We start from the raw sequence: 27849 nt of genomic DNA, 5'->3' as shown, positions 1-27849 counted from the left end.
GCAGCGAGGAACAGGGAGTCTCTCCTTGGGCTTTTTATATCTTCGATTTTTCTTACACGTGCATTGTTTTTCTTTTTGTCTCGTCCGATCGATGGTGCTATTCTTCCATTTGTTTGTATTGAAACCCTATCTAACGTCGTCACTAATTTTCTTCAGTCATCGACTGCTAATATTTTAACAAAGTATACGCTCTTGGAAACAATTAGAACAACGTTCTCCATGTAATTTCCATTTTTACAACCTTTCCTCGCGTCTGTATTTTTTTTTATCTTAATCATCATATTAACCTATTGACCGGATCATCCCTTAGTCAGAAATTTGTATAATCGTGCAGTTGAAAGATAATGTATTCTTTAAGCTAAATCAATTTCAGTTACGTAGATTTCTCTGTCCTTAGAATCGTAGATATGATGTAATTTATAGAAGACACGTAAAAGATTAGAGAGTTGCTCTGATTTGTTGATCAGGAGCACATAAATATTTCTCCAAATAAATTATTTCATCTAGAAAACCGATAACCTGAGCGCGGCCAGTTAATTGGCCTTTTTCATATGAATTTATCAAGCTTTTCTGAACGTGTCAACCTATCGACGTTATAAATCTTCTTTCCATGTACTTGGTCGTGATAGAATCATTCCCGGTATCGATCCCTCAATTATTTCAGGCGTTGTACATATTTTTGTTTCTCAGTCCTTTTATTGATCTTCGAGAGCCCATTGAGAAATTGTCTCCTGAAACTCGTCGACCGCAAACTCGTCACGAGATATCGGCTCACTTACAGAGCATCCGTGACCGATTTTGAAAAGTTTCACACCGATCTTCGCATATACTCGCAACCAGACACCTACGTGTAAGTACGCGTCTATGGAGTCGAGCCACGAGCGAAGCAGCAACAGGTTTAATCGCGTCGGGGTGTGGCTGACTGGCTGGCCGGCTCCGCTCATTCGGCTGCCCTCCGTTTGATGCTGGTTTATAAGATCGATGCGACACACACTGGGTATCGTTGCGCGGCGCGAATGAAAGCGGAATGCTCGTTTTGCCGCGTCGATGCGCCACTCGTCCGCCGAGGAGAACCTGGACGCTGGCCTGGAAATTAGAAAAAAAAGAAAAGAAAGAAAAAGATGGACGAAGATAAATACGCTGGATTTCTCGGTGATCGCGTTTTGCCTGTCTTTTTCTCTGGCTCGGCTAAGGAAAATCGACGTATCCTGTGTCTGCTCTCCTATCGCATATTTCATATCTCGTTCCTTTTATCTCGTTCCTAACCTAAACGAAATAAATCAGAAAATAATAAAGAGAAACGAAGAGAAAAGAAATCGAGAAATACAGCGTGGAAAAATTATCCGAGTATATAAAATGCTTGAACGTTTTATCGAGATATGAATAGATGTAGGAAGACACGGTGAGTGGTAAGGGGGATGAAGCTGGCGCGCATGATCGGAAGTCGCGTCGGTGCAGTGTCGCGGCGGGGAATCAAATTTCAACAACACCTACGGTGAACCGCGGAGCTGCGAGTCGACGTTACCTGACTCATCCCATCGTTCGATCGTCCGGCCGGTCGCGCGACCCAACATGCATTTTTCTTCTTCGAGGGCCCGGTCCGGAGCTTGCATATCCACGGAGGAACTATATTTTACGACAATTTTTTTGCTCGGCTGCACGCGCGCCAGCGTATACGCGATCCTTATGTGTCGTGCGAGGAGCGCATCGTCGTGCTTGTCAGTCGTTAGTGGGAGGGATGTCTAGTGCCGGGAAGGGAAGGAGAAGGAGAAATGGTTTAGGAGTTATGGAGCGAGACGGAGACGGGACGAGAACGAGATGTAGCCATCTGATGGCTCGGTGTAGAAGCGAAATGGAAAGATCGAAAGAGAAAGCGGGAAACAGTTCGCGTCGAGACGAGGACGGCGCCATCGAGTAAAACGAGAAAGAGAGTAAAACAAAGGAGCGAAAAGGAGACAGAGATCGCGAAGAACGAGAGGGAGATACGACGAGTACGTTGGCGGGAGAAGGATGGTTAAGAGCGGTGAAAAAGAACGTCGGGTAGAGGAAGAGTGGATCGAAACAAGATGGAGAATGATGGTGGGAGAAGGATAGAAGGTATCACGAAGTGCAGAGGAGGCCTCATCTCGATCTTGGTCCTATTTATAGACGTGCTCTCACAGCCTCACTCCTGCCCACTTCTTGCACTGTCTCTCCTATATAGGTGTGCATACACCTATGTAGTGGCCATTGCACGTTCTCTACACGCGAGAGCCAGCGAGCCGGCCAAAACTTCGTTCGTCCGAGCGCGAAGAATCGATGACGTGGACCCTCTCCTGTTGAACGTCGAAACGCTGGCTGCCACCGCTGGTAGAGAAACCTATCCACTTCTGGAAGACATCATCGTTTTCCGTTAATTAGCCGATTACGGAAACGATATTACGGAACGGTTTCGTCGTGACCGGTAGCACAAACCGGCGTGTCGTCTTTCTCGGCTCCTCTGAATCATATGGATTACCTTTTTTGGAAGAGACAACGTCGCCCCGGGCAACAAACGAGACGAATTTTTTATTCCGACGTGTTTTAGCATACCATACCTTGAAACCGTTTTTTTCTCTCTTCCTGGAAATTTTTATCTTACAACTTCAAGCGACGTTGTTTGTATTACACGCAGGCCATATTACATATTGTACCATATGTACCAGATTTCGATCACGCGTTTTCACCTCGTCGTTCCTTTCGAGTTTGGAAAACCAAGCAATAATAATTCGCTCTCTTTAAGGAATCGTAAAAGGAACTCGATCACGAACGAAATTTCAGCAGTGAACCGGACGGAGCTGAACTGGCTTCGATCAATGGCCGATCGATAAAGAATCTATCGACGATTGAGGTAGAGAAAAATTGGCACGCGCGACCACTACTAATTGCCAGTTGTTCGTGATTCGTATCGCGCTGCAGCGAAAAATCGAGATAAGCGTTAGCCGGAAAGTCCAATCGGTTTAGGCGCCAACCGCGTGTTTATGGTGAAAGGTTGCATGGAAAACACGGCACAACGGAGCGGCGTTTCATCGAGATCGACTAGTCTCGTTGCAACGGGGACCGGTCCTTATTAATCTCTAGGTGGCTGCCTTTTGAACGCACACCTCGGAGGAACAATAGTTCGGTCGCGTAGGATGCGGTTCGCTGTATCGACATCCTTGATCGTCGATGCCCTATTCGGTAATTGTCGATGATCGATAAAGATGTCTGCGGTCGATGAATGTGCCTGACGCTAACGCGCAAAAGGGAAAAATAAATTGGCGATGTAACGACACTCGAGAAATCGTTCAACGTGACAAACGACACTATTGCATACCATTATGTTCATGAACATATTATAAATATGCGTTTCGAACGATTTATAGCGTTATAGCTTTCACAGATCGCGAACCCCGATAAACTCGAAATATAAACTCTAATATATCGAAAGCCTCGGAAGAGTGGAAGGTATATCGAGAGCATCGAAAACGAAACGTGCTTTCAGCTTTAAACTCTGTTCCTCGCTATCCGCGTTTAAAGGTGATAAAACGAAGAGGCGAAACATTTCAACGGGTCTTGCGGTCGACGATTACGAGCGTCGACGTATCGTTTCAAGGAGTTTGTGCCGTACCACGGGGAAATAAGAACGACCAGGCGTTGCTGTTCAATGTTAACTTTGTATTTTTGTTAATAATCGTCGTGGGGAACCGGCCAGATTAAACGGCAACGATGATTACAACACAAATATACAGGTAGTCGAGAGATTCTTTTCTGTGCATTGCACACTCGGAGCACCATGTTGTGGAATAGTTACACATAATTTATCCAATTATAGTGTAATTATCGTTCGTAAAAAAATTGTCCTCTCTATTCCTCTTTTCTCATTATCTTCGTTTCTTTCATTAAATGTTTTTTCTTTCTCGTTCTCTTTCATACACGTACACATTTATACACGCATACACACATACAGGCAGACACAGGCATAATCTCTCTCTCTCTCTCTTTTTCTCTCTCTCTCTCTCTCTCTTTCTCTCTTTCTGCTTTTTTATTTCACGAGAACGCGCGTGCGCGTTATACGCTCCTCTGCCTACATATTTTCCGATCTATCTAGAACAATAGCGGATAATATCGCATACGCGTCGGTGCAACCATCGTTGAAGTAGGTAGAGAGCGCGTAAGAACGCTTGGGATCCATAAAAGCTGTACGCGTTGCCGCGCGTTTCGTTATTAATTATAACTGTTATTTAATATAATTATAATATAATAATCATAATAAAAATAATCCTTTAATTTTAACAATATATATATATATATCTCCTCTGTTCATATATATATTATATATATCATATATATATAATATAGATACATGTAACTAGGGAGAGAGACTTTGTTTTTTTGTTAATAAATAGAGCAACATATACATAATATTAATCGCCGCTAAAACTCATATTTTATACACGTAAACGATCACGATGGAGAGGGGGGAGGGGCGGGAAGAGGACGAGAGGAAAGGGGGGGAAAGTAGGGCGGCAAGATTAAAAGGAGGAAAGTGAAAGATTTTACGGGTTTCTCTCTCTGTTTGTCGGCACGATTCGATTAGATGTAACCTATGTGTACATATGTATAACACGTTATATACATATTTACAAAGGAAAACTCCCGTTCAACAACGATGATCGCGATTAATTACAGTTTACTCGTTTGGGGTTTGTTGGCGGTTAAAAGAGGGTTAATTCACAAGGGGAAGGGTGGCGCATCTGGTATTTAACTTCCAAGAAGCTTAGGGACTCTACGAAGTGACTTCTAACGCTGAAAGGAATTTTCAAGGGGGAAACGGGTAGCAAGGAGTGGCAAGAGAGTTCCCTAGGACACGGGAAAAGTCCGAGATTTAGCGTGTCCGGGGCACGAAGGGTGTCGTAGGAACGAGTGAACGAGTTTCAGAGGTAGAGGACGATAACAAATATGTAAGAAGCGATTATTACGATTGTATGATTGAAAGACACGAGGTTCGAGGACGCAAAGTAGTGTGTGTGTATGTAATACCGATCGTCCGTCGGTGTCGGTCGCATCTTGCAAACGTGTCAGGGTCTATGCCCTCTCATAGAATCGCGATGCCGATCGTAATGGATATCGAACTACATTTTCATTCTCTTTTTTCTTTTTCATTCGTCGAGTGTCGTAATTTATAAAAATACTTAGAAAATATCCTGAAAACATTTGTGGAATCGGGCACGATTCGAAAATTGCACGATTATTGGCCGAAGGAACGAACACTCGGGTAAAAGGATCGAAAAACATCGACCGGTTCCGATCATGAGAGAGCTGGGAAAAGTTGATACGCGATCCCCTGATCGTTTCAAGAAGCGCGCTCGCGCATGGCAATTTTTTTTTTCACGCGCTCGTTTGCATGCGATCGAGAGTGCGCCGTCTCTTTCTCTCTTTTCTTCTCCATCGGTAAATTCCTCCCTGATTCCCGGAAGCTGCGGGCGGTATCGATTCTACGCGATTCGTCGGAGAACCTGGCTGCAGTATATTTCGTGACACCGGAATATTTCGCGTACGTATCTACGCGCGGTTAACGTCGATTTTCGCATCTGCATCTCGTTCTCGATCGCAAACAAGGGTATAAAACGCAACCGTCGTAAATAACGATCTTCGACGCGTCGCTCGCTTCGAGCATCCTCCCTGACTTTCTTCTTCTCTTTTTCTTTCTCTCCCGTTCTTCCCGTTTACCGCTAAAAGCACGAGCATTCCGATACCGACAATTGTCGAGGAAACAGTACCTCTTGGTAAAGCTAGATTTTTCACTCGTATTCGTTCCTACTCCTTCTAAATGCAACTTGGCGTGGTAAACTTTCAATTTTCTTCTCTTCCTTATGCAACGTATTAACCGTAGGCAAAAGGGACGGGAGTGAAAGAAATAAACTGAGATGAGAGCTCGCAGGAAAACCGCCGGAGTCTAATATACATATATGTATATATATATATTTACCGCAATGTTCGTGTTTCCTCGTCGAAGGTTCGCTTAGCGAGATCAGGAGAAAAGCTTCGAATCGATCCGTTCTGTAAGACGCGACGAGCCCATCGTCGGGACCGATCACACCGGACATTTATTTTACATACCGCTTTGAAATTCTAGTCCCGATTAAAAATTATCCACGATTATTTACAAAGATTTTATGAAAATCCTCCGCGATTGTTCCTTACGTACTATTATCCGAGAGGCTCGGTATCACGCTTCGTTATACCGCCAAAAATGCTTGTCGATTCGGTCGCTAGGCTAATCCGTTAAAGTCGAGCCCCACTCGTCGATCGCTGACGGTGCCGACGACGGATCGATGACGGATCAGTCGGTGACGGCAGTCTGTTCCGCCTAAAGGTCTCCGTCGTTTCCTCGTCGCCTGGCAAGGTGAAAAAGCTGCGTCGTGCACGAGCATGATTGACAAGATTAAAGGAATGAGCGTGGAGATCGACGGTATCGACGATCGATCGACATCGATCGTCGTATGAAAAATGTGGATCGATTCTGCGACACAGTTCATTCAAATTCTTCTTACTGATTGCACGGCGGAGAAGCGTGGCTCTGAGGGTGATTTCTAGCGGTGGCGTGGGTGGCTTCGCGCTTCAGCCTCTGTTTCAAGTGAACTTTCGCGTGCCGTTTCTTCTCGTCGCTCCTCGCGAATTTTCGGCCGCATTGATCACAGCAGAACGGCTTCTCGCCGGTGTGGGTTCTCACGTGAGTGGTCAGGTGATCGCTCCTCGAGAAGGAGCGCATACAGATGCGACACTGGAACGGTTTCTGGCCGGTGTGGATGCGGATGTGCCGGGTGAGCTCGTCGCTGCGAGAGAACCTGCGATCGCAGCCGTCCACGGGGCAAGCGTACGGTCGCTCGTGCACCGGTGTTTTACTCGGTCGATTCGGATACTTCCGCGGCTTCACCGGGACCAGCCTGAGCGGCAGAGCACTCTGCTGGTAAACTTGCGAGAGAATCTCGTGCCCCTTCGACGTGCTGGGGTTGTATTCCGCTAGCTGCACTCCCGTTGTACCAGCCGACGGTGGTGCTTGTTGCTGCTGCTGTTGAGTGGGTTGAGGTTGCTGCTGTTGTTGTTGCTGTTGGACGGCCGGTGGGTAGCCGCCCGTGGGTTCTTGCTTCAGCGTCGTCTCTTGATGGTGGTGATGGGGATGATGATGGGACAGGAGATTCGGATCGTAAGGGTCGTCGTGCGTCGTTAACCACGCCGCGGGAGTAGTGGTTGGCGTATCGTGGTAGCCTGGTGGCGGGGGTGGCTTCGATTCGACCGGTAAAAGTTCGACGGTCTCTCCGCCGTACGGGGCTGGGTGAAGGGTGGAGTGTAGGAAAGGTGAATTTGTCAAAGTCAAGGTCGGGGAGGTTAAAGGACCCCAGAGCTCCTGACCGGTTGGTTGTTGCTGCTGCTGCTGTTGCTGTTGGGGTGGCTGCTGCTGATTCTGAAGAGTGTTCAGCGGCGAGGATTGCGTACAAGTGGTGGTGAAGACGCCACGGTACGTCAACGTTGGTACGTTGCAGATGTTAACGCTCGACGCTGGTGCTGAAGACACCGAAGACGTGGAATGAGGGGAAGAGTAGAGTATCACTCCGCCTTGTAACACGTTGCAACGGTCCGCGTCCTCTTGAGCCTGATGATGACGCGGTGGACTAGTGGAGGGTGGAGCTCCAGGCGTGCCCTGTTCCTGAGACTCTTGGTGATGGTGGTGCCGATGATCCCTGCCGGTCGAGGTAGCCGTCTCATCGTCCTCCGTGGCCTCTTCGAGAGATAGATCTTCGCCCGCCAGGCTGCCTACAAATCATCCATCAAATTTTCAATCAGTCTCGAAAATCTACATAAAGAGGGCGGAGCAGGTCGCGGTTGCGCGTGATCACAAGCTCAGGAACAACTCCGGGCACGAGTTAGCGCGTGCATCTCGCGGCCTAAGCGAATCAACAGGAAGGACCGCGCGATACGGGGATGACTTTATCTGCGAAGCGAGATTATACCGGGTGTCTCTATCTGTCGTCTGCATCCTGCCGTCTCGTTACTTCCTTTCTACGCACATACACAATCGTTTACGACCTACCGAAAATCAAATCGGCAGACTCCCAGTAGTGAGAAAAATGCGCGGTCATCCGGTTGTGTTCTACGAATTGATGCGAGTTTGAATTAGGTATCTCCGAATCGTGTCATCCGCCGAATGTATCAACGATTTCTACGTAGCCATGTATAACCGCGAGAAAGTTGTTGCCCGGATAGATTATCGGCTAGCAAATGAACGCGACAGCGGAAGGAAACGAGAGAAGAGAGGAGACTACGATGTACGGAACGATAAAGGGGAACGAACGATCTGCTTCGTTTCGTTAGCGAGAAAGTCACGGAAAAGACGACTATCGGCGTAACGGAGGGTGGTTGTATCGGTCCGGATGAACGAGGTGGGGGTTCTTGGAAGCATGAATGAACTGGCAAGGGGTGGTGGGAGACAGAGGTGAAGGCGGAGGTGGAGGCGGCGGCGATGCAGGGACGGGCGGAGAAGGGTTTCTGAATGTCGGGGTCGCTGAGTATTGATCCGCGACAGGCGGGCAGGTTCGATATTAGCCGTTTTCGCGAGAGCCAACCGATATACGTCACGCTGGCACATCATGCACTTGGCCGCGACGACCGAGATCTCGCAACGCGATCACTTTCGAAAATTGATGCGGAAAAGCCGGATTTTCGAAGGGGTGCTTGACGCAGCCACGAGGGTAACAGCAGCAGCAGGAGTTGGCAGATATGCAGAAAGCGAAAGTTGGGACGTTCGTGAAACACAGCAAGTGCAAGGCCGCTGAAGTTCGAATCGCACAGCCGATTACTACTGGTTTGGTGCGCGTTGTTCGACGAGCGTTTATTTTCACGTGTCTCGCGTCCGACGAGTTTCGAATTCCGCTATTCGATTATCGTGGAACACGTTTTAACGATTTGACCTCGTCGAAGCGTGCATACGCAAAGGATCTCTGTCATACGAGAAAGATTCGATTAATAGGAAACTCGATGATGATAAAGTTATTTTACCACGTCACGACTACGAAGGATGAAAAGAAGAAGTTATCGTTGCCTGATCGAACTTTTTGTTTTTGTTTCTTTTTTGTTTTTTTTGTTTTTTTGTTTTTTTTTGTTAAAGGACTGTTGATTGTAGGTACCTGAAATAGGAGGTGGCTCGACGAGCGCGGAAGGGCCGAAGAAGGACGGTAAATCGCTGCTGGTGGTAACCGGCGTGTTTAGGTCACCTGGTTTATCCTTCTCGTTAGGCTCCTGAAGATCGTCTCTGCACTCCCTGGGACAGTCCTTGTCCTCGGTGTTGACAGTCTGTAGATGCCTTTTACCGTCGGTGGAATCGTTGGACGGCGAGGAGGCATCGACGTGTCGATGATGTTGATGGTCGTCGAGTCGTTGATGAGGATGATGATGGTGATGATGATGTTGTCGGCCATGGGGATCAGAGGAATCGGTATTGTTTTGATGCTGGGCTTGCAAGGGCGCGCAAGTTGCCAGCGACAAGGTTGGAATCGTTTTGTTGCAACTCGTGGACGAGGTGCAAGTGGTAGCGGCTGGTGTTGACGTGCCGCCAACACCACAGACGATCGAATTCGAGGATGTCGCCGCGTTGTACGGTAGACACGCGTCGAAACTAAGCTGCACTGTCTGAAGATTGAAGGTAGTATGAGGATGATGATGATGATGTCCGAGGGGTGGCGGTGAGAGCAAAAACGGGCTGGTGGCCGCGTGGGGCTGCGAGCCCACCACTTCCATGCCGTCCATCGTCATCCTCTGGAGTTGGTCGCCTCCCTGGCTGGCGGTGGCAACCTCCTCGGTACCGCACTGCGTGTCCTCGCCTGCGGTTGTATCGTTCAACGCTATTATTATGGTTAAAATGTTGTCCTTCCTCGGTCGTCCCGACACAGTTAAGCCTCTTTCTCTCTCCCACCGGATATACAAGCTCTACGCGAGTTAGCCCTTATCCGTCTTTTCAGTCTTAGTCTAGTAGAATCAGTTTCCCTTCGTCCTCTGTGCAACAACACCGACGCGACGTCGAAAGGGTTGAGAAGAGGGTCGCGTGGTACGAACTCTCGGTTCGTACACGAGCACAGGATAGATCTAAACGTCAAGTCCGTTGAGATCGGTCGTATCTGTCCCTCTTTCCCTCCGTATAGCTCCAGTCACTGGGTTAGTAGTCAAGCGGACGTAGCACGCGCTCCCCCTTTTTTATCCGTCGCGCGGCACGCGCCGAGTCTCTCTTTCTCAGCGAGGTATACACACACGAGGGAGCGGACGCCGGGCGGCAAAAACCGTGTCTCGCGATCGCTCGCCTCTTTGTCCTTCCTTTTCTTTCCCTCTCTCTTCTCCCTTCGAGATCCCACTCTCTTTCGCGAGAGCGCGCGCGCCTGCGATCTGTCGCCGCGGCGGCGGCGGGATAGCTATACACCACCGCGAGCGCACAACCACCACCAACCACAAACCACTACCACCACCACCCAATTATACGCACGGAGACTCTCGAAAAATCCAATCTCACCGGATCGCGACCGATCCTCGTCTCGGTCTTCGTCCCGATCCGGAACGGCTGCCGCGCCGCGCCACGCCGGCCGGTCTGACCACCAGGGACTGCCGCCGGTTCGTTTCCCTCGAGCGCGCCCGCGCGCCACGAACCAACGAAGATGCGCGACTATGCGGATCCACGGCTCGAGCCGGCGTCAAGGGATGAAACGCGGAACCGCGATTACTCTTCCTTCAAGACGTTAGTGGTTGTCACTTTTCGTCTCCCTTTTCTTCTAGAATCTTTCGTTCGAAACGCCGGTCGTCCAAGTCCAAGCTCACGAATTCGCAATTATATCAAGGTGATGACTCTTTCACTCGCGAAATGAATCCTGTACGCGACGATGATTTGGCTCGCGCGCGCGCGAGTGTCTTGTAGGTGCAGGCGCGCGCGCGACCGCGCGCCTATTTGTCGTTCCGTGTCCTCCGTCCCTTTCTTTCTTCACCGCTTCCTCTCTCTCCTTGTCCTCTCTCTCTCGTTCTTTCCGTTCCTCTCTTTCTATCTCCTTCGTCGGGTTTATCGTGTGCCTCGGTAGATATGTACCTCTCCGCGGTTAGGTGTGCGTGTCGGAGGCAGCAGATCGCGCGCTCGGATCGTCGGAGGACGCGCGATGCGTGGGGGTCGCGCACGAACTGAGCCGAGCGACGGCGCGCCCCGTAGTTTTATGAATGGACCGCGGAGACTGTCCCATATTTGGAAGCGGCGAGTCGACTGCCAGCCAATCCCCGCTCTGCGGTCCCCTATCAATGCGCGCCTGTCTGCGTGCCGCGTATATAGCCGACCGCGTATGTGTTACGTACACACGCGCCGCTACTCCCACCACGCAACCAGCACGTCGTCACTGCTCGCCACTGCTCGCAGGCATCTCTGCCCCCACCGTGCAGCTCTTCGCGCGCTCCCACCTTCTCCTAACTCCCCTCCACGTGTCCGCTGCCCCCAGCCTGCCCCCTTCTCGGCGTTTCTCGGTTCTCCAGTGACGTAGACTGGCGTGACGTAGGACGTGGCGCGCGCGCTCGTCTCCCTTGCGATCGACAGCGTTCGAGACCGCGTTCGAGGATTTCCAGGAAAGAAGTCACGCGGAGGAAAAGGAAAAAAACGAAATATAGAACAAAGATACAGCGAATTTTGGGAACATGTAAAAATATTTAAATAAGCTGGGATAAGGGAGGGAAGTTTCTCCCGTCGTTGTATACCGTCGAGTATTCGATCTGTGGTAGATAATATCACGAATGCGGCGCTACGTCCACCACCCCTCGTTCTTCCGCCTGCGTAAGCTCATAGCTGCTGACGCCGATGGCGCCGGCGTACCGACGGTTCGCTCAGTGACAGACGTTGGTTTATCGTCAGTTCGAGAGTTTGCGGCCACCACCGGTGTCCCTTCTCGTGAAACATGTATCGATCGAAGCGCGTCCGCTTAGAGACGAAACTTCCCTTCGTTCGTTCCTCTTGCTTATTCTCGAACGTGAGAATTATTTAGTCGCTATAGCATTATATACTTTTTCGATATTAGGTTATGTTAGATTTCGAGCCACAGGTTACTATCAATTACGGTGAAATTGTCTTTAGTGTAGCTGTCTGACATATCACTGCATGAAACTACTTATTTTTATTCTATCAATAATAATCGAACGTAATGATGTTTGCCAGAATATGTAAAGTACTCTAGTACTTCGCGAGAACGTTACTTTACTTTGTTTTCCTTATCTGTCTGAAATGTGATTCTTGTAGCAGTGAACGACTTATGTATATTCGATTGATCAAGCACGATCAAACATTATACTTTCAAGAATGTGTAAGATACTTTAATACTTCCCTAAAACATTGCTTTACTTTATTCTGTTTTCCTTAACTCTCTTTGCAATGTGATTCCTGTAGCATCGAACGAAACTATTTACATATATTCAATTCATCAATGATAATCAAACATCGCGATATTTCGAATACCATGGACGATACTATGGACTCAGAGATACCAGTTTATAAATGATCTTTCCGGTGAAGCGATTTTTTGATTAATATCGGGGCTGAGAGCGAACGAAGGAAGCGAAAACAGAGGCGCAACAGGTGAGAGAGATTATTCTCTCTGCACGGGCGCGCGCACGTGTCGAATCAGTTTGAAAGCGGTGTTCGATTGCTCCGGCAACTAAACCGGGTGAACGGTGGCCCGCAAAGTTCCGGACTGGGTTTGCTACGGCAAAGGAGCAATTTCCTGTGCCACCGCGCCAGTTGCCACCACCTGTAAGAGCGCGCGTGCCGTTCAGCTATACGCGCCTCTATACATGCGTGCGTGTGTCCGGTTACGAGAGGCACACGCGCGTCTGCGCACGCGCAAACGATCTTTTTCTCGCGGGCGTCGTGTAACCACCTGATGCCCTATTTGGGGCCACGCACTGCCACGCGACCATTCTCTGTCTCTTTTTCTTTTCCACATGCACGCCTCCGTTTGTCCCTCTCTCTTTTCCTCTTCTCCTCTCCACCCCTCTTTTCAAAGCTTTCCTCTAGCTGCGATTCAAAGTATTTTGTTTGGCTTGTTCTCGATTGAAGGGTTTGCGACAATAAAGAAACAATATTCGAATTGAAGCTATTTATGGGAAGAGAGAGGTATAGGTTTCATATTCAAAAGCTTTATTGCTACGACTTTTAGTTGACAAATACCAAAGTGAATAAAGTCCACCTTTTATGAAGTTTTCAATTTTATTAAATTAGCGTTGTATATCTCAAGCAACGAGGGAACTAGTTTCACAAATTTCTTTATCACAATACATGATTGTAAATTCTAAGATAAATTCTTAAACATAATGTTCGTTGCTGTTATATTTTTCCACAGTTTAATTTATGGAGTTAATCGACTAGCCTTTGAGCGACCCGGTTTATAGCACCTTTCAAAAAAGCGATCCAATCCTGATTGCTTCTGTTGATTTACACAAATTATCGGAAAGTGGAGCTGCCTCAACCACTTCAATTTTTTTTTTTCGCCATTCGAACGATGCTGAGTTGAAGTTTGGAACTGAACGATCGGAGAGTCGAATAAATTACGATGACTAAAAAAGGCTGCATTTGCCATTGTCGATCCCCAGGTGCCAGGTAGTAAAAGACACAAGGCAGTAGGAGACAGGAGATCGAATATAAAACGAGCGCGTCTGTGTTTCTCGATTTGCTTGTTATTCCGTTGCTTAAACTTCGTTCTCTTCTACTACTTCGATTTCTCTTCCATACAATGTGTTCGTCTTCGTCCATTCGTTAAATCGTTGTCTTTTCATGTTGTATTAATTCTTGGCCCGTTTTACCACGCAAACTCGCGACACGCGCGCATGGAAATTGAGACTCGTAATCGGAAGCGATTTCATACAACGGAAGAACATTTATCGGGCAACGTGCGTTCACTCGTGATGGAAGCTGTCAGTGACTTCTCAGATAAAGGCACTTTAACCCGGTAAATTTTCAACAGAGGGAGAAGGAAACAGAAAACTGATAAATGCATATTGTTTTCGTTGTTGTTCGGAAAATTGGCAGATCGTTAAAGCTTTACTTGGTTAGCTTCGATTTTATCACGTTGAAATAATTTTCTGCACATTATCGCGACACTTTTCCTGAAAACGCAGGCGTTTCAAATCGATGGTTGAATAGTCGCGGCGACAGGTTGCGCGATATTATAATGAGTCAGTGCCATATATAAGTTCATAAGAAGCCTTTCGAGCGCGTTTAGGCGTTACGTTAGCGGATACGCGGCCGATTCGCGATCGTGCACCGATCTGTTTCCCAGTGAATTTTCGACCGCGTCGAAAGCCAAGTCGCTTATCTAACTCGGCAGAAACTCGAGCCAAGAAAGCTGTTCTGTACGACGCAATGCCTCTTGAGCTTCGAACGAGCACATGTTAGCTGGTGGAAACCAGAATACAGAAATTTCAAAGATTACGGCATTCTGAAAATTCGAAGTAGCGTCCGAGTGACGACGTTTCAGTCAAACTATGCGATTTGCCTTGCAATTCAACGAAATTCGCTTATAAACAATTGTTAAACGAGCTACATTTGAAAACGGAATATTTGACTCGTTATCAGGCACGCGACAAGCAGCGAAATATTTTATATCGTATACATACACTGGTACCTCGACGACATTGTTTTCTTTCGAGGATGTAACACTTCTATTGATCGGAAAGAAAGAAGTTGGTTCGATCTTCATACTCTCAGTTGTGTAATCATTATAATTCAATAACACGTGTATAGATATTACTTTATTTTTGGAAGTTATTTCGTCGTTCATTTTAATAGTTCCACAATATAATATCTTCTCGTTGACTCGAATAGCCCAGTCGTAAGTATACTTCGATCATTTCCTCGGTTTGATATTTCTTCCCGCGGAACTTAAAAAACACGATGGATATTGCCCCGTCTCTTATCAAGTTCGAGATTCGATTGTAATTCTATTGCTTTCCTTTTCGACCATATCCGACACAATTACATTAGGAAACGTTAAAATACAGCTTCAACATTTCGAACAAAATACGAAACAAATTCGCTCTTGCGTCAAACATTTTCCTCAAACATAACAAATCCTTTCTGGTTACTAAAGTAAGAGCAAGATAAAAATATAAAAATATAAAAATCGTAGTAGGATGAGTACGCTGAGTCTTAGCTGACCCAAGCAACCTTACTTTACCCCGCACAAATTCAAACCGATCGGAAATGTTCGAGATCTCATCACAACACTCGACGAAAACCATAATCTTCCGGCTCCACACACATTAGGCGACACACACATACACACACACTCTATCCAACTGCAACTTCCTAGAAGCGAGTTGCGTCGCGTGGGTGTCGCGCGTGCATCGATCTCGACGCTTTGCGCACGCGGCCAAACCGGACACGCGGAACGTAATCGTCGCGCAATCTGCGGACGAGCAAGAAAGCGGCAGCAGGAGCGCGGCAGCACGCGGTCGCGTGTGCGTGTAGCGTGCCGGCCGCCACGGTATTCTGGCACGAAAACAAAACGTTCTAAAATTACCGACGGCTCTCGGGAAGGCGGTGGGCGCGCACTATTCGCGGCGCGACTCGCAGCGATTTTGCGCGGGCGACCGCCTCTATTTCGGGCCGCCACGCAACCACCTGAGCCGCCCAGCATCCCCAAATACCCGGGATGACTAGCACCGCGCTCTTCGAGAAGAACTCTCGTACACGGCCACGATGAGTCAGTCAACCAATGTAGACAATTTTTGGCATCCCTTCTAGATTCTTTGCTTTCAAAGTGCTCCGATAGGTACACTTTGTTGGTCCCGATTGTTTCGCCTACATGACGAAGGAGTGTTCAATTGGCCGGTATCAACGAGACAGCGCAGTGTTGACGATGAACATGTGGGCCGTGGGTGATTCTTGCCTGGCGGAAAACTGAATTCGACACTTGTTGATATTTGGTTTTCGAAGGGAGAGAATTACATGGGACATTGTGCGATGATTTCGATACAAGAGAGTCAATCCGGTGGACTACTTTGCAAATTTCGTCTATTTCTTTAATATCCTCTGGGAGCTGTTGGTAATTTGAGTTTCGGTACCAGTGTGGTACACGGTTATATGGAATACCAGTAATGAATAACCGGAGAAACAAAATTAAAAATCGTTTTCGCGCGATATCGTCACAAGTAGGTGGTTTATAGCCAAAGAGTGAAAGCATGATGGTGAATGTGACTTGCAAAATTTCGAAAACAATCTTTTTTTTTAAAGATGGACGTTAGTCGCGCGTCGACGCAACGAAATTGAGAAATTTGGGAAGAACGCAGTCGATCGGTTTTTTGTCTTTCGAGAGATATCTTCGTAAATATCTTCGATAGATCTGTACGTCTATCTATAGACACTGTATAATGATACTATAAATAAAGAACATTAGCGAGAAAGAAGGAAGATTTCGTAACGATATTAACATAGTGATCAGCTACGATTAAAACGTGTTATACTATTTGTACGAGGAATTCTCGAAGAAAATAGTGGAAGAATCGTAGCAATGCGTGATTATGAAAGTCTTCTAACCTTTATCATATATAATATTCATGAACAAGAATTGTGGGTTCGTCCGAAGATTACAAGCAGTCTTGAGCAACCGCATAACGATGGTACGCTAAACCAAGCTCCTTAACAACTTGTTAGCCATTATAACAGCGCGAAGCTAGGTATTTCGAGCATCGAATCAACCGAGATTTCGTAACGGCCAGTATACACGAATCGCTGCTTCATGAATCGCTGTGGTGTGTTTTTGGCAGTGGCCGGCATAAATTCCACCACCGAAAACAGCGACATAGACAGAGACAGATAGCAATATTCACATCGTGAATATTTTATCGGAGCCAGGTGGCCTGGATCTCGATTAACTCGCCAATTGGAATAATTTTTCGGAAACGATAAAGCACGTCAACGATCGAACCGATTTCCCTCGTAGTTGGCGCTCGTTAAAGCGGAACGTTTCGTTCCTCTGAGAACGCGACCGTGGAAAAATCGTCGCGTCAAGGGCAACGCCTCGAGGAAATCGATTATCCCCGATCGATGAGAGTCGTTCTTCATTTAGAACGGTCTCGATTGGGGGTCACGACCATTCAACGAAGGATCTTCGCTAAATTAGAGAGAGAGAGAGAGAGAGAGAGAGAGAGAGAGAGAGAGAGAGAGAGAGAGAGAGAGGTTTAATCCTGGCGTTAACGAGGCCTCGAGGAACCTTTCCTCTCGCGGCTGATTCGAGACGCTCGTATTGATTACTCAATGCCCGTCCAGCGGGAGTAATCGCCAGAACGGAGAACAAGAAGTCGTAGTTTGTGTCTGTAACCCACATCCGAACGCAATTAGGGACGAGCGTGTTTTCGTTTGTAGCCCATCGTGCGTGATGCACGTACGCGATACACCGTTTCTCCTCGTGTGTACGTGTACACCCCCGCGCATAAGTATTAGGTCAGTTACGGAAAGCGGGGTTATCCTCAGAAATGATTAGCAAACTATCGAAGAATTATTGTCCGGCCGGCTTGAAACTTATGTAAAGATGAATTAATTTCGCGAGGCATATACATACGATAGTACGATGTATGGAGAACAAATTTTGTCGCGCTATCTTTGACTTTGATTAGCGAACGCAAGACGTCTTCTATGGTGACGTTTGATGGTCTTTTGGCCGTTGCTTCGACCAATTTTGACAATCGTGTTATTCATTCTTCTATCGTATTTGCTCTTAATTCATTTGGAATTTCGATCGATCTTAGAGACGAACTTCTTTGAATTTCGCATCTATTTCATACGAAACTTCTTCGAATTTAACGAGCTTTGGATCAAAATATTCCGGGGATCGTATACTTAGCCGAGTGTTCGCGATTCATTGCGAATCATTAACGAGCAACTTTTTGTCGCTGTTCCATGTTTTTCTTTCTTTCTTGAGAAAGTCGCCAGTGTGCACAAAATGTTTCCATAAGTTACTGGTTGGTGTGAACGTTTTGGACGATGCAGCGATAAAAAGCGACGAAAAATGCCTCGTTGTTGCCTCGGTGCAGACCCAATCTTCCGTTGCTGCAGCTCTCACGAGTTCTTGCATCGTTATCTTGATTAATCAATTAATCAATGAATTAATCGTTTCCATGATAATTTAAAGCAATTGTCACGTTTTAGCAGGAGGTATCTTGATACTTATGACCGGGAGTGTACGTGCGCTCGCGGTTTCAGGGGCGCATTAATCGCGAGCCGAGTAAAACGATGCGCGATCCGTTGAGAGCGCAACGTCCGATCGGATCGTTACGTGTCACGAATCAATTTTTCACCGGTGCAGAGTGAATGGTGTTTGTCGCGTTTATGAAGGCTTCATTAAGAATTATCGCTGCATGTTTTTATGCAGTAATCTTGCATGTAAAAACGCACACACGTACGGCATCGTAAATTGAAGTCGACGGGACGATTCGAAATTTGGACGTGTCATCGCGGGAAATACTTTCGCATCGATCAGGCCGACTGATCGATAGCGGCGTTAATGGTGACCGCGTGCAACGTCCTTTTAAGTCCGTTCCTGGCTTCGAGTGTTGGCATTACTCGATCTGGAAATGAGTCACGACGACGAGTCCGCGCGAACCTCTTTCGCACGTTTTTGCGCGGCACGATGCCGCGGTGATCGCCGATTAACGACCGTTTCCGGTCAAGCCGCGCGTTTGCTCAGGATTCCGCGTAGCTGGTCGCGCGCCCGCTTCCGGAGCGTTGCGCACTCGCGTCCTTACTGCGACGTTATTGCATCGATCGTCTTGATTGCTCTTTTCCTTCCACGATTTTTCCACTTTATTTATAGCGTCGACAACTCCAAACCAGCACGTACATTCGTTTCTTTCCTTTCTTTTTTATTTTTATTTTTTTTTTTTTTCTTCGTCGGATCAATAGGGCCAAGATCATTGAAACTCCTTCGTTGCATCGCTCTAACAATACCGATGACTTCATCCTCGGCAACACGGACGACTCAATCGTTGCTGAAAGAGAGAACGAACTTCTTCGTAAGAAAAAGAAATATCGATCGATTTCCGAAACCTCGCGCGATTCCTTTTTCGACAGTTCGATGATGTAACGTAGCGCAGTGGTTACAAGGTCGTCGTCAGCGTGAAAGAAGAAGAAGAAGAAGAGGAACGAAGTACTTTAGACGATCAAACAAAACGCAGGCTATTCAAGGGCCCTCGTAAAATCGTTGCCCGCGGCCGGCTGCCTCCGTTATCCATCAGCGTCGCTCTGCGCTTGCTTCGGCGAGGATCAAGATTTTCGTCTTAATCGCCGGCCCATTAAGGAAATTACGTGGGCTGCACGCGACCAAACGAGGATAGAGTGAGACGAAGAGAGAGAGCGAGAAAGAGAAGGCAACCTGGACGCGTCAGCTTTATCGTGGAATCGACAGCTTCTTTTTTTTCCGGTAGCGAGCGCACGGGAGGAGACGCGTTCGGTTCGCGGCCGCGTCTATTTGCAGGAAATAGGTCAACGTCGTTCGCGAGTCAGAGCGGAGAAGCTTAAAGTCGTTGGTTCGTGCGTTGTTCGCGTGGAAAATAAGCGGAAGAACAGTGCCCGCGGATACGAGGCGCGGCTGTGCGGCCGTGAATCGAGCAGAAAAGAGAATTGCACGAGAAAATCTGTGCAATTAACATAATTGTCCAATAGGAAACATGTCGTTAATAACAACGAATACTTCAACGGATACGTTTAATACGTATTTACGGGCGATATTAGCGTTACGGGCTGGGATACGGGGCGCGTTCTTAAAACGGTGACAGTTGATGTTTCCAAGGAGTCTGTAAATTTACTGTCGCGGAGGCGTAGAGGTGAATTTACTATCGAGCGGAGAACCGCGCGCGTTTCCAGAGCCGTAATTTACATCATACTTCCTCGTTTCTCGACCTTTTAATGCGTAATCTCGTTACAATGAGCCGGAGACGAGAGGGAAACAACCACCACGCTGAATCGACGCGCTCGTTATCGCGCTCTGCTGCTTTTTACTTTTCATTTTTCAGCTTTCGCCGGCACTGCCCAACGCCAACACTATGGCTCGCTTGTCTTTCTTTACCGTAACCACGCTGCGATTTGTTTGAGAACGTCAGCTCTGCTTTGTTTTTTGAATCAGTTTTAGAATCAGCCGTGTTTTTTTTCCTTCGTTCTTAATTGGTTTTTTTTCAGCATCAGGAAGCTATGATACGCGATATATTCGATAACTATAAAAATACCCGTAAAATTTTCGGTTCTTGTACGAACGCCAGATACGAGATGGTTCAAAAGTATCCCTTGCTTTTCTTCGATAACATGCGATTTAATAACACGAGATTACTTTATCGTCGTTACAGCTGTATTTATAGAATATTATTACGCGACGATGCATCTAATATCTAAGATGCGATAATAACAAAATTGGCATGGAGGTTTATTTATGAAATATAACGCTTTAAGAAAATAAGGCAAAGTTGAGGCAGAGAGAAATCGTGAAATAGCGGAAGAAATCACACGTACCAATAACGATTCGTTTATTCACGATATTTTACTCAGGCTCGAGATACTTCTTAACGTTGGGAAAATACGATTGGATGGAAAATGGCTGAGAAAACGAAGCAGGGTTAAAGGTTCGGTAAAGTTAAATATTTTCCTGATAGAGTGTGTACTTTTGATATTAGGTACGTGTAAAACTTACTACACGTTCTATCGACGATGTTATAATGCGACAACCTATGCGATCTTTTCCTTTTTCCCGTTCGTCTCCACTATTAATAAATAAACGCGACAAAGCGGCGGAACAAATCGGGCTGTGCGCGAAATAAGACGAAGCAAAGAGCGATCACGTATTAATAAACCTCTGATAACGTCAACGTCAGGTTAAAAAAAGGGAATAAAGACTGGACTCACTAAAAATACAATGGCTCTAGGATACATCGGATGAAAATACTTTATGTAAAATACGGTTTAAAAATAAGCCGTTCGAAATAGCTGTGTTGCGTGAAACGATGAAACTGGAGGGAGAATAGGGCCGACGCGAGAAGATTCAAACACGAAAGAGTGCAACGTGAAATACCTAGGTTTTCCGAATTCGATCCGACATTTCTTCGATCGAAGTTAAGTTTCGTCGCTTTAACACAACACCTTCCAAGTATAAATATTCTATATTTGTTCCAGTTTACTTTTATCCGCGACAGAGATATATTTGTCGCGACCAATGAGTCTATCGTTCACCTAACTCGACCTTACTTTCGACAGTTGATTCGTTTACAGACTTCACAGTCATCCCAAGCTATTCACCCCGGCTATCGCATCAAGTCATCGCAAGCTATTCGCATTAAGTCATCCGAAAAGTTTCCGTAGTTGTAACACAGTCGCTTTTGAGGAATACAGTTTCTTTAGAATTGTACATTTTTATTTGAAACGTCGAATTTATGCTCAACAGTATCTCTGGCGATATGTATTAATTTTATGTACGCAATAACGTTAATCCGGAAGGAAAAGAAACTGCAAGAACGTTCGTGCATATACCATTTGGTTTCCCAAATTATTTTTGCGTAAGAAAATTATCGAACGTGCGTGGAAAAATGAAAATCGGTTGGGAATAAATTAGAGGAATACGAAGGATGAGATAGAACGTCGATATCCCATTGATTCGGTCTTTGTAAGTTTCGCTATCCTCTTCAAAGTTTTATATTTAATTCTCAAAGCATTAAATCAGCTGGAAACTATCTATTTTAAATGAAACATAATCAAACGTGGAATACAAGCAGATGTATTCGTACAGTATCTGCAACACTTACGCGGTGTTGAAGTAAAACGCAGCAAAAACCGCAGAATGACTTAATGAACGGACTGCGGATGTTTATCTTTTCTATTATCTTCTGAATTGAAATAAAGAAATGAATGACAAATTGCGACTCGTTTCATCTATTAAATATAACGAGTATTTTATTACTATTTCTATTATTTTATATATTTTAACATCTTCAAATGTCCAATAAAATCGTAAAAATCCGCAGTCTACGAATAAATATCGGTGACCGTCGTTTCGATCGATGAGAAACGAAAGTTACCTGAGAATTAAGCGTCTCGGAGCGACGATGGGCACGATAAAGTTTCACGGGGCTCGTGGCGCAAGTTGCTACGATTCACCCCATTTGTTCGATCGCGAAGAAGTTCCATGGAGGCACTGGTTTCACCGAAACACGGCACGAGGATCTTTGGATCCGCGTTTAAATAGCCGGGGTCGGGCTTGCGTTTTCGAAGACACAGCATCAATCGACGAGGCACGTACCGTCGGTGGAATTCGACTGACGATCCAACGGCACACACAATCGTCCCGAGAGACTATTTCTGACTCGAGTCCTATCGATCTTTCTCGCTCTGACTCGCCTGCACGCCTGTTTCCCTCGCAACGCTACGTGAGCGGGTTTGTCTCTCCCTAATAAACGGCAATGAAATAAAACAGGGAAACGCGTCGTTTACCTCGACATTGCGGCCTCTTTTTGCCACGAATAGATTTCCACCGTGAACTCGAGACTCGGTGGCTGCCACGAAGAAGCTTCGTTTCTTCTTTAACCCTTTGATGCGATCGCGTTCAACTCAGACATGAAGGATCGAAACACCAGTCCAAAGAGGATGTTTTTACGCAAATTCATATAATCGAAGAAATGCAAGGCAAATAGGAATTTTCTTCGCTTGGTTAACGTTATAACGAACGCTCTATACCGCATAGTTTCTGTATTATTGCGTTTTGTGTATTTTGGCATCTGTACACTTTCTATAAGTGTGTATAAATCAGTCTACTTGGAATCGTGACGCAAGACAATCCACTGTTACTTTTCACAAAATAGTAATCCGTGTTTATCGTTATAGAAAATTGATTATAGTTTTTCAAGCCACGGAAACGTGTATAATTATGAAACTAAAGGAACGATGCGTATGGAAGTAAAATACAAAATTTCCTAAATCTTAAGTTAAGAAACCTTTCTTGGTTACGATATTAAGACAAGAAATTCGCGTCAATCGACTGGAAAGACCGCGAATGAAATGTAACGTTGTTACTTGATGGATCAAATATTCTAGGAAAATAGCGCTTAATTGCGCTATCTCTTCGAGTCCTGCCAAGAATTCTATTGTATTCCTAAAGCGTGCTCGTTTACTATGACGCACAATCGCTTGGTACGATACTCACTTTGCTCCTCACTTTTAATGGTTGAAGTTAAAGGGTTAATACACCAAGAGATGGCGAATTTTTCGACTGAGGGAAGCTTGATTTTCGCGTTAGAGGGTGTAGAAACAGTGACGAGGACCCGCACATTCCAAGTTACCGGAAGAATTCGACTAACGATCCACACCGGTACGTATTGTACTTGGGGTTATTTCTGATCCTTGACCTAACGAGTTCCTTTGTTCCTTTTTTCAATCTGCCGGCGAACGAGCGAACGGGAAACGCCGACTGCCGATGCCTTTCGAAAGTGCTAATAAAATCCAGCTTTGCGTCACACCGAGTATGTATACGGACGATTATCTTGGAAAGCTCGTTGTTTCGAGCGCGGTTCGTTAGCACGTCGTGACATTCAACCGCGGACGTCAATCTTGCAACTATTTTCAACCGATTCCTATTGAATACTGAACACGCGCCACGGTTCAATTCTCGATACTCTCCGCGACCCTCTGTCCTCTTGACACTTTACCATTGTAAAACGCGAAATAAACTGTTAAACACGTCTCATCGAGTCAGAAAGTAGAAAGAATCAAGATCAGAAGATCTTCGATCGTTTTACGATAAAACGGTCACGTACACCAAATATGCAGAATTCTTATCGTGATTTAATTTTATTCCTGATAGCACAACGATCGACTAGGTTTCAGCTTATAGTTTCCATACAGAAAATATGATTGTGATTTTAGCGAGCGAAAGAACTTGCTTCGTCTAAAGAGCAAAAGCTGCTCCAAATTTGTACGCGAGAATGTACAATATGCACATATTTGTATTTTACATTTACATATTTAATCAACGCATTTGACGTTAACAAAGCGTCACTAGTGTTGTCATAGTATTAATCTTTAAAAGCTATCGTCGATGCTATCGATGGATCAAAGATATCACCGCATTTTTTCATCTTAGATAACGTTAAAGTCAAACAAGCTCGATTCTTTCGTTATATTATTATATTAATATTTATACGAATATTATTCGATATTAAACGAAAAAGAAAATAGAGGCGACTGTTCGCAATGGTTGCAAATAACGTCGCGATGGAGAAGCAAAATTCGCATGGGCTGAAATTTCAACCTTTTTTCAGTGTTCTATCGTTTCACGCAATCTTGCGGGAAATATTCCAATTTTCGTAAAATTACGTAAAATCCATCGATTTCGCCTTGACACTCGAAGGTTTGAGAAACACCGATCCGAATCGATGGGGTGTATCCGGACAGCGTGGCGGAACAGGGTATCTATTTCTGTCCCGCTATCGATTCATCCCTTTCTCCCTTTTCCCCGGCGTGGGCACGTCTCGCCCGTGCACTTGGACGTCAACGACGATGTGTGTAACGCGCTGCTCTCTTATCGGTCGATGCTGACGTAGAAGCAGCTCGCGCCTCTATAAACCATTCATAGACGATAACGTTGGACTTTACATTGTGCAGGCTTATTTTTGCTCTCCGCGTTACGCGCTGCATTACCCTGTTCACCCTCCTCCCTACCTACCTACCAACCCTGTTCGCGATAGAATACTCGATTCGATATCTCGTGCACAAATATTAAGGGAACATGTTAAGAAGCGATTCTACGTTTTAAAAAAAATCAGCGCACACGTGCTCCGTTCTAAATGTAATGAGAATGCTTTATTCTTATACCTCGAATCGTCGAACTATGATGATCTTCGTATCTTTTTATAATTCTAGTTATATACAGTGGCTATAAAAAGGCATTGGGAAATAACGGTACGTACTAACGCTTTTTCTAGCCGCTGTATATAAGTACAATAATAAAAAGATGCACAGATCGTAATGGTTTAGCAATTCGAGGTATAAGATGGATATAGTACAAGAGTTTTTTTTGCACCGGGTCTCATATTTCATTCTCATAGCATGAAATTTTTGTAGTCGTGAGATTGTAGTAATGAAATTTAATATACTTGTACCTGTTCAGTTATATTAATTAACGTAGTAAACGGTACTAATTACCAATTAGACGATTATGTTGTGATAAGGGACGTAGGCGTGACACCAAAGATGTCTACATTAATAATAATAATTATCATCTAAGTCAGAGAACTTTACGCGGTGAAATGTGCGTTAGATAAAGATCGTTACATTCTACGCGATCCAGGAAATAATCAATTAACGCGAATGCTTTTCGAAAAATAAATACGATATTGTAGAAATTCTTGTTGCCGTCACTGTAATTCTTTCGCATACGAATATCGGTAATATCGGTAAAATGATAAATGTACATCTTCCAGTAAAACTAGGCAAAAAAATTCTACCTTAAATATTCATTAAGAAACTATCAAAAAGTGTGTCTCTACTGTCAATAACCATCAATAATCCGTAAACAAAAACTCGATAAACAGGTACAGATCGTAATATACAAATTCGACGATGTTATCTTCACCAATACCTGTAACGCCACAGAATCCGTAGAAAACGAAACTCGTCGAGAGGATCCGAGTATGTGGAGGAGAGCGGGGGGACGCGACGAAGATCGGAATTATTTCTTTCTCTAGCGAGGAATGCATTCGCGCGAGAGATTCAAGGAGAAGGGACCAGGAATCATTCCCAGCGATCGTCCTCCGTTTTGCATAACAATGTGTTTCGTATAAAATCACACGGAACGACGATCGATCCCGGTTAGCATCGATGCCGGAGCCGCGCGATGTTCAACGCCTGTTGCCGATCCACGATTTCCGGAGATTGGTTTTATTCCGTGCGAAACGTTTTCACGGATTCGCGAACGTATCCGATACGCCGTCCCCGAGCAACTCGTCCGTGTCATTGACCGACGACAAACCGGTGAACGAGCGAAAAGATTTTCGCGTGGCGAGCGAAGAAATATGCACGGGCGACGCGATGAAGTAAGCGCAAACACGCGGCTCGCGCAGTGTACACAGGCTGATTTATGTAATCCAACGGCTCCCTGTCGATCATTCAGCCTTACTACCGTTATTATCGAAAGTTAAGTGCGCTTAACGGCGAAAGGGAGGACAAGAGAGAAAAAAAAGGGAAGGTATATAAATAAGAAGAATATTGTCCTGTCTGAAGAGAATAGGCTAAGGCAGGGTTACTTCACTGGAACTAAGTAATTTGCCTTGTAATTCGGTAAAATCGGTTATGACCAATTCCTAGAGGAGCGTCGTCGTGCTTGAATAGAATAAGGTAAGGTAAAGTAGGATTATTCGAGTTAAGTTAAGTAATTTGCCTTGTAATTCGGCAAAATCGGTAATGAACGATTTTTTTTACCAATCTAGAAGAACATTATGCGAAGGAAATAAGGCAAGGTACGGTAGGATTATTTGAATCGAGTAAAGTAATTTGCCTTGTAATTCGGTAAAATCAAGTAAGATTTTTCAGCAATCTGGAAGAATATTGTCCTGTCTGGATGATAGAACAGACAAGGTTGGTTTATTTAAAAAAGAATGATATTTGAACGAAGCTAAGTAATTTATCTTGTAATGTATCAAAATCGATTACGAACAATTTTCTACGGTGATGCACGTTTGGAAACTAGTTATTTGAAAATAACAAATCAATAACAAACCAACAGTGAAATACATACTCGTGTAGCGGTACATGAGTCGTAGGACAATTCGAATCATGTTGTTGGTTTGCCCCCGAATTATTAACACCGTTATGATATACGAACACGATAATTAAGACAGTCGGTCTTTGGAAGAGTCAGTTATCGAGTCTTTTTATAGTCAGTAATCGGTTAATTAGTGAGTATCGAGCAATCTTAGAGCGATTATCATCTAACGAACGTACTCATTACCGTGTATACGCATAACGAGCAACACTTAGCGAACGACGACGAACTCTGTACTACAAACAGTTTTTAATATATTTGACTACACCAAGTATCAACTCGTCTCATCGATAGGTACACCAACACGTTCAATCGTCCTTCATACTCGTGTATTATGTACATGCATTGACAGTTACAGTTTTCTATGAACACTTACTCGTTAGAATTATTCTCATTATTCTCGTTGTTGTTTATTGCTCACTATTATCGTATCTTTATGAAACTTTTCCGAAAGATATAGGCAAGAAACGAAACGCTTCAGAAGCCTGGAAAAATCATACGGAGAAAAACTAAAAGTCTAATTCCACTTGATACTTTCTTAATACTCGCTATAAATTTTCCAAACGACCTAATACAAGATCATTAGATATTATCTCTGACCAGTTTCACTTCTAAAAGACCGGAGCACGTATCTGAGCGATCAAATTGATTTCTAGAAGAAGCGAAGATGATCGATGGAATACAGTTGGTCATCCTCGTCAGATCTAAAATATTGTCTTTCGTCGATCGATACAATCCTGTTCCTTTTTCGATGCTCGTCGATATTTCGTTGTCAGAAACGAAATTGACGAATGTGAACGCTGTCGCGAACGTGACGAATATGAACGTTGCACAAGATACGGTCGCGTCAACTTCAACGTGAAACGTCGCGACGCGCGTCGTTCCGACGATGAACCGTAAAACTCGAGTCGTTTGCGCATGTAACGTAATGACCCGTGGGTATTCAAAGGGGCTCGCGTTATTCCCAGTTCCATCGCAGGTAAACCAATTTCCA

The 27849-nt window shown here is 45.3% G+C and overlaps 1 protein-coding gene across 3 annotated transcripts in view; it reads right to left on the bottom strand.

Annotated features, from left to right (window-relative positions):
• Nucleotides 1–3654: 3654 nt before the first annotated feature.
• The window catches only part of LOC126870547 (early growth response protein 1-B), a 39325-nt gene continuing 15130 nt past the window's right edge, over nt 3655–27849 (bottom strand). Inside the window, exons 1-2 of one of the 3 annotated variants that reach the window (XM_050628359.1) lie at nt 9273–11493; nt 3655–7815 (exon numbers count right to left, since the gene is read on the bottom strand). In XM_050628359.1, the coding sequence (XP_050484316.1) occupies nt 6551–7815; nt 9273–9810 (1803 nt within the window). In that variant the 5' untranslated portion in view covers nt 9811–11493 and the 3' untranslated portion in view covers nt 3655–6550. Of the gene's footprint in view, nt 7816–9185; nt 11494–27849 lie in introns of those variants that run through there. The other 2 variants (XM_050628358.1, XM_050628360.1) reach the window with 2 other exon arrangements.

The sequence above is a fragment of the Bombus huntii genome, chromosome 10 (genome assembly GCF_024542735.1).
Source record: "Bombus huntii isolate Logan2020A chromosome 10, iyBomHunt1.1, whole genome shotgun sequence".
Lineage (NCBI taxonomy): Eukaryota > Metazoa > Arthropoda > Insecta > Hymenoptera > Apidae > Bombus > Bombus huntii.
This window is presented reverse-complemented; position numbering and strand designations above follow the sequence as displayed.